Source organism: Priapulus caudatus, unplaced genomic scaffold (genome assembly GCF_000485595.1).
Source record: "Priapulus caudatus unplaced genomic scaffold, Priapulus_caudatus-5.0.1 Scaffold3081, whole genome shotgun sequence".
NCBI classification, from domain to species: domain Eukaryota; kingdom Metazoa; phylum Priapulida; class Priapulimorpha; order Priapulimorphida; family Priapulidae; genus Priapulus; species Priapulus caudatus.
In genome coordinates this window covers 1-7915 of record NW_014580142.1, presented here as the reverse complement: position 1 = coordinate 7915, position 7915 = coordinate 1, and the positions used below count along the sequence as shown (strand labels likewise).

At 49.5% G+C, this 7915-nt stretch overlaps 1 protein-coding gene across 1 annotated transcript in view; it reads left to right on the top strand.

Annotated features, from left to right (window-relative positions):
- LOC106819273 (ras-related protein Rab-34-like) overlaps window positions 1–7056 on the top strand; it is a gene marked incomplete at its 3' end in the record, with an annotated part of 13298 nt that extends 6242 nt beyond the window's left edge. Inside the window, exons 6-7 of the mRNA XM_014823918.1 lie at window positions 663–727; window positions 6927–7056. Coding sequence (XP_014679404.1) covers window positions 663–727; window positions 6927–7056 — 195 coding nt within the window. The remainder of the gene's footprint in view (window positions 1–662; window positions 728–6926) is intronic.
- Window positions 7057–7915: the final 859 nt, after the last annotated feature.

Here is a 7915-nt window from a genome sequence, read left to right as displayed (position 1 = left end):
GTTTCCAAAATTTGCTGGGGGGGGGGCCCCCATACCCCCCCGCCTTTTTTTCCACCCCTCCCTGTGACCCCTGACCCACCACTAAACAATTACATATCTTGGGAGCAGAGAACAATGAACAAAAATGTCGCCGAAAACAAAGATTGCAGAGCTGAGAGGTAGAGGAGCCGTAGGGTGTGGAGAGGGAGGCGGAGCTAGGAGCCAATAAAATATTAAGTCATCCACTATTTTGCGTAGTTTGCTGTTTTTGGCCCCCTTGTTAAAAAATCCTGGCTACGCCACTGTTTTTGGGTGTTTTCTGATCATATTATTATGTGATTGAAAATAGAAGATTTGGGGATATTTTTTGGGACAACCAGAAATTGTTGCGGACAACCCGATTTGATGCCTGGGTTGTCCGCAGGACAACCACATTTTTATTCTTATTTCGAGCACTGTTGTATTATTGTATGATTGTATTATTGTATTGTTGTAGTATTGTATTTTTATATTATTGTATTGTTGTATTATTTTATTGTTACAGTATTGTATTGTTGTACGGTATTGTTGTAGTATTGTATTATTGGTTTAGTGTATTGTTGTTGTACTGTATAGTTGTAGTATTGTATTGTTTTATTATTGAATTGTTGTATTATTGTATTAAATTGTGATTGTTTGCACAGGTGGGACACGGCCGGACAGGAACGATTCAAGTGCATAGCGGCGTCGTACTACAGGGGTGCTCACGGTATGTTGTCTTGATCAGGGCTCGAATTAACCGGCGGCACCGACGGCAATTGCCGGCGGTGCCCCTATCAATCGCCGTACTGCCCCTGAAAATCCAACCCGACCGACGGCAGTGACCTGCCTTGCCCTTTTCTGTAATTGCCGTCGGTGCCTCTGGCTAGACTCGTTCGCGGCCGCACTGTTTATCACAGAGCGTGTACATTGTCTAGCATGCAGAGCGTGAGGCCGGATACCAGTCTACCCTTCGGTAAAAACAATAACGTGGTATTGCTGCCAACCGCTGCCAGTAGACGATCGATAAATCGTGCACCTGTGTATGCCCGTGGTAGAACACGAATATTTAAATGCTGCACGCCCGAACTCGGCCCGCGTGCGATTTAAAGCGCGGGAAACGACGCTCGCGCAAGAATGGCCAGTGATCTGTACGGTGTGCGCTTGCTAAGTGCAGTAAATTTAGAGAAATTTTAGTAGAATTCATACGATGACACAAAGTTTTTCATAACAATGGCCTTGGTGCCCTTCTCAAATTGTGAGAGTTGCCTTGATGCCTTTTAAAATTGCCTCGGTGCCCATCCATTTTAGAGAAAATTTAAGGCAATTTCTCACATGCCCCCAAAAAATTGCCTTGCCCCTCTCGTCGCTTAATTCGAGGCCTGGTCTTGATCGTACGTCTGTGATGTAGCTCCCTCACGGTACGTTGTCTCGATTGTACGTCTGTGATGTAGCTCCCTCACGATACGTTGTCTCGATCGTACGTCTGTGATGTAGCTCCCTCACGGTACGTTGTCTCGATCGTACGTCTGTGATGTCGCTCCCTCGCGGTACGTTGTCTCGATCGTACGTCTGTGATGTCGCTCCCTCGCGGTACGTTGTCTAGATCGTACGTCTGTGATGTAGCTCCCTCACGGTACGTTGTCTCGATCGTACGTCTGTGCTGTAGCTTCCTCGCGGTACGTTGTCTCGATCGTACGTCTGTGATGTAGCTCCCTCACGATACGTTGTCTCGATCGTACGTCTGTGATGTATTGCTCCCTCACGGTACGTTGTCTCGATCGTACGTCTGTGATGTAGCTCCCTCACGGTACGTTGTCTCGATCGTACGTCTGTGATGTAGCTCCCTCGCGTAGTTGTCCCTACGATCGTACGTCTGTATGTACTCCCTCACGTACGCTTGTCTCGATCGGTACTGTTCTGTGATGATTAAGCTCCCTCGCGTAGCTTGTCTCGATCGTACGTTGTGATGTCGCTCCGAGTCGCGGTACGTTGTCGTCGATCGTACGTCCTGTGATGTAGGCTCCCTCACGTAGCGTTTCCTCGATCGTACGTCAGGATGTCCTTGCTCCCTCACGGTAACGTTTGTCTCGATCGTACGTCTGTGAGTAGCTTCCTCACGGTACGTGTCTCGATCGTACCGTCTGTGATGTAGCTCCCCTCCACGGTACGTTGTCTTCGATCGTTACGTTCTGTGATGTAGCCTCCCTCACCGGTACGTGTCTCGATTGCGACGTCTGTGATGTATGCTCCCTCACGGTACTTGTCTCCGATCGTTACGTCTGTGATGTTCGGCTCCTCGGCGTACGTTGTCTCGATCGACGCTGGTTGATTAGCTACCCTCACGGTACGTTGTCTCGATCGTCGTCATGTGATGTAGCCTCCCGCCGGGTAACTTGTCGTCGATCGTACGTCTGTGATGTAGCTCCCATCGCGGTACGTTTTCTCGATCGGTGACGTCTGTGATGTAGCTCCCTCACGGTACGCTTTGTCTCGATTGTACGTCTGTGATGTAGCTCCCGTCGCAGGTACGTTTGTCTCGATCGGTACATCTGTGACTGTAGCTCCCTCACGGTACGTTGTCTTCGGCATCGTACGTCTGTGATGTACTCCCTGCGGTAGTTGATCTCGCATCGTACGTATGTGGATGTACTCCTCACGACGTGTCTCGATCGTAAACGTCGTGATTACCCGCTCTCGGCGTAACGTTGTCTCATCGTACGTCTGTGATACAGCTCTCCGTAATCGGGTTGTCTCGATCGGACGTTCTGTGATGTAGCTCGCCTCACGGTACGTTGTCTCGATTGCTACGTCTGTGATTAGCTCCCATCGCGGTACGTTGTCTCGATCGTACGTGCTGTGATGTCGCTGCCCTCGCGATAGTACGTTGTCTCGATCGTACGTCTTGGATGTCGCTCCCAGTCGCGTATCGTTGTCTCGATCGTACGTCTGTGATGTAGCTCCTCACGCTACGTTGTCTCGATCGTACGTCTGTAATGTAGGCTCCCTCACGGTAGCGTTCTCGATCGTTACGTCTGTGATGTTAGCTCCCTTCGCGGTACGTTGTCTCGATCGTACGTCTGTGATGTAGCTCCTCACGGTAGGGTTGTCTTGGCGGATCGTATGTCTGTGATGTAGGCTCCCCAACAGTACGTCTCGATCGTAGTCTGTGAATGTCCGCTTCCCTCGTGGGTACTTGTCTCGATCGTACATCTGTGATGTAGCTCCCTCGCGCGTACGTTGTCTCGATCGAGTATGTCTGTGATGTAGCTCTCTCAGGCGGTACGGTTGCTCGATCGTACGTCTGTGATTGTACCTCGTCGCGTAAAAGTTGTCTCGATTCGTACCAGTTCTGCTGATGTAGCTCCCCGTCGCGGTACGTTGTCTCGATCGTATGTCTGTGATGTAGCTCCTCACGGTACTTGATCTTCGTCGTACGTCTGTGTATGTAGCTAACCTCACGGTACGTTGTCTAGATCATGACGTCTGTATGTAGCTCCCTCACGTACGTTGTCTCGATCGTTACGTCTGGATGTCGGCTCCTCACGGTACAGTTGTCTCGATCGTAACGTCTGTGATGTTAGCTACCTGCACGGTACGGTTGTCTCGATCGTCTACGTCAGTGATGTAGCTGCCTCGCGTTACGTTGTGCCTCGTCGTACGTCTGGGATGTACTGCGCTCACGGTACGTTGTCGTCGACAGTCTGCAAGCGGATATCGCGCGAAGCGCGGCTCGGCGCCACCCTGTTGGCGCCAATTTCAGATAACTCGCTGTCTTACGATTAATGAACGATTTTCAATGGTTATGTCCAAATGGGCGCTGTAATCGGGGCAATTCAGGGAGTTGTGGCGCTTGCAACAACGTTTTGGATTATGGACGTAGGGCGAGAATAATGCCAATGGTCCCGTAAATTGAACTTTTTTTTTGGTTGGCGCGTTTCGTTTTTTTGGTAAAAGGGATTTCGGAATGTCTTTAATTACACGGCCAGTGACTTTATTCTGGTACTATCGCTACCCGTAGATGGCGGCGGGACGAGTCTCTCGTTCGAGGGATGTTGGAGAGAATTTCCCAACAGAAAGAACGCAAATTAGGCTTAGACTGCCGCCGGTGAGAGTTTTGTAAACCTCGAGTTTACTATACTTTAGTGTGCGAGTAAGATACTTGGGCGTAATGAACGTCCCGTACCAGTCAATTGGACACGGCAGGCTGAAATCGTGACGTCGCTTTTTATTATCGTAGCCATCTTCCTTCCTCCTTATAACCTTGTTGACCCGCGCTCGCATCTCCTCTCAGACCTAGCGCCTTGACGTGTTTGCATATCAACCAGCACTGGCAGGAAGATCCCGGCACCTAGTATCTACACGGATCCCACGCCAAGCGAGCACGAAGGTGTGAGAAGGTAGGAACTACAATTTCACGAATGTCCGATATCAATGAAAGTTTTTGATGCCAATAAAAATATGTAGCATCCCCGTAATTCTCTACTTTGTTGTAGGCTAATCCCCAATGTATATGTTTTGGCAACTGTCGATGACATTTTGTCAGCGTTAAGGAGAGTAAAATCCGTCGCCAAGTCAAAAAATAACCGTCCACACGTACAATGGCGGTCATGGCGTGGCAAGTCATGGAATGCCCCGCCACCTGAATAGGACAAAAATCTAAACCAATCGCCGCCATTTTCTAACCGTGTGGGAACTGTTAATTTTTCAACCAAATATCGGAATAATATGCCTATATTCGCTGGTAAAACATGAAGTTGACGAGTTCAACAAAGAGCGCGGAGACAACAATCAAACTAAGAACGTGTAGCACATGTATGTTTAATTGAAACTTCATCATTTTTTATCTAAAAAAAGGTCCGAATTTGATAAAGCCGTGAAATTGTGTGTCCTACCTTCTCACAACCTTCGGTGCTCGCATTGGGGGATCGTGTTAGATATAGGGGCCTGTGGGAAGATCAAGCCCCACGTACAGCATCACACTGATCATCAGTTACGTTTAGACTGAGCACTAGCGCACTAGAGACTCGTGTACAAGATGGCGTTGCGCAAAAGATGCTTTGTTGCCCGACCGCAACTACTACTACTAACTAGTGACTAGTAAGTCAGTATAGCTACTAAGTACCAGCAGCTACTATTACTAAGTACTCAGTAACTACCAGGACCGCAGAGCTAATAGTAATAGTGAATAAATACTTAACCGTGTTACTAGTATTAACTAACTTACTAATAATGACGAACCTAGCTCTAGTACTATAAGCCGCTTACGATTAACTGCCGCTGGCGTTATCATGGCGGTGCGAAGCGGTCCACAGTGCTGCAGCGCAGTTAATGTAAGCGGCTATAGTAACTAGAGCTATGACAGAACGCCTAACCATAACGCTAACCTATTATATTGATTAGATTATATTTAGATTGATGTAATGACATGGTTTTATTGGCCTATGCCATACATTGGGCCCATACCATATCGGGAGTCATGTTCTCTATCCTTAGAACCACTAGTAACTACTAGACTACTATAACGACTAGCAAGAAAACGCTCTTTGCTAGGGTTAGAATACCCCTAGGCTATACAGATCAGCAGGCACTTGAAGGGCGTTTAAATAAAATATAATGCTACTAAAATACGCAAATCTATTTACTACGAACATGTTCATGTTTTCTAGTATAGGCCTACTCTCCGTTCAAGAAGGTTGCGAGGTCAAAGGCTTATATAATAGACTAGGACTCGCTTCCACCTCGATTAGCCATTGAGTGATCTCAGCTAGCCGACGAGGTGGCGAGAGAGTGCAGTCTATCGGGCTATAGGCGGCGGGCGCGCGGCGCACTGCTTCCAGACTCCGTATTCGACGCCTCGCATTGAACTATGCAAAACGTGCACGCGTTGGGTGCGGCGATAGAGTCGCCGGAGGTGTTTCGTGAGTTCTGCACAGCCGTTTGCATTACTGGCAAGGTTCGCGAATGTCAGAATTCTCGACAGTCTTGTCTCTTGATTTCGCGTCACACAGCTCGGTTACGAACAGATTACTCGTTACAGTTTTTTATAGCAAGTCATACACTGTTGACTCCCAAAGTGTCTACCCTCTGTGTCCCGGCCACTAAAATTGGCGGAACTGTTCGGCTGGGCAGCATGGATCCGTGCGCTTCGCGCAATTCCATTCGCGCACGGATCCATTAGCTGCCAGCGCTGCAACTACTGTCGTAGGCGTTCCCAGCGGTCGCCGTGCGCCTTGCCCGCCCCGGAAACTGCGCGAAAGAATCTGCGCTTCAGACGCAATTGGGATCAACATCTCCTTTCGGCAAACGCTTCTCTAGTATCCCGTCTCATCTGGATCGTACGTCTGTGATGTCGCTCCCTCATGGTACGTTCTCGATCGTTACGTCGCTGATGTAGCTCCCTCAGCGTACGTTGTCTCGATCGTACTCTGTGATGTGGCTCCCTCGCGGTACATTGCTCGCATCGACGTTCTGCGATGTAGCTCCCTCGCGGTACGTTGTCTCGATCGTACGTCTGTGATGTCTTGCTCCCTCGTCGCAGGTTGCAGCAGTTTATTATAGCGACGTGAAACCTTGAAACGTGATTCTGGTGAGGGCAATGTTCCACATCCGTAAAAGATGTGTGTGTGTGCGCGTGTGTGTGCGAGTGTAGTGTGATGCGGTGTGTATGTGCCGTGTTGCGCATGTGTGTGTGTATGCGTGTGTTGCACCGTGCGATGGGTGCGCGTGGCGAGTGTGTGCGGGTGGCGAGTATGTGTGTGTGTGTGTGCGCGTGTGCGCGTGCATGCGCGCGCGTGCATGCTTGCAATGCTTGCCTGCTCCAGGGTTGATGAAAAACGACAAAAATTTGCGAACCGAAAAATTAAATCGTTTCTTCGTGTTCCTCTCCTTGTTGCCACGGTGATCGATTAGTGTCATCTCTCTTGCAGTCCTTATCGTCGTGTTTGACGTCAGCGACATAGAAACGCTCGCTCACACGCAGCAATGGCTCGATGAAGCATCTGCGGCCGCAGTGGAGCGCACTTGTCTTCCCTCGTCGCAAGCAAAAAGATCTTGTGGGTAGGTGGCCACCGTCTTAATCGATGAGCGCGATGTCGAGAATCATAATCTGAAATTTCGGCGACTCATCATATATACTCTTATACACACTACGGTAGGGCAGAACGGGGTTGCTATTTATGCGAACCCGACCAGAGTCCAGTCGCGAGTGCCTGTGATAGGGTCTATGTCCCCCAGTGGTACTGCCGGAACGTAGCCCTGTACGTCCGGTATAAACCCCGGAACGTACGCCTGGTAACTATCTGTATGGTTAGGGTTAGGGAGTAGCGTAGGCGATCTCCGAAGACTCGTTATGTGGAGTAGGCGAGGTACGGTCGGCATAATTAGATAGTACCACAGAGCAATAAATTCACTTGATTTATATGCTGCTGATACAGGTACGTTCCCGGTATACGACCAATACTCCCCAGGGTACCGTTCCGGCAGTACCCTGGGGGACATAGACCCTCTCAGCCTACTACATACACTTTGCGTTACACAAGGAATTATCGCTAAGTATCAGAACGGTCGAGAAAAATGAAAACGGCTGGTAAAAACAACGAGAAATCCTCGTTTGAATCGGATGAAACGCCGGCAATCTTAATCGGCCGGCGTGCGCAGCGCAGAGTCCATTACCCCCGGCAACGTCGTTCGAACCCATCACCGGCGCCAGGGCGTGTTACAGGATTTTACCAGGGGGGGTCCCTAAGACCGTACCCAAACTTGCGAGCACGGCGAAGGGGGGTCTGTGGGGCCTCTCCCCCGAAAAATTTTGACAATAACACCCAAATCCCTGGACCCCCTGGCCCCACCCCCTGTACACAGCCCAGGGTGTCACTACGCCCCTGGGCGTGATCGAATCTTTCTCTCAAAACAACAG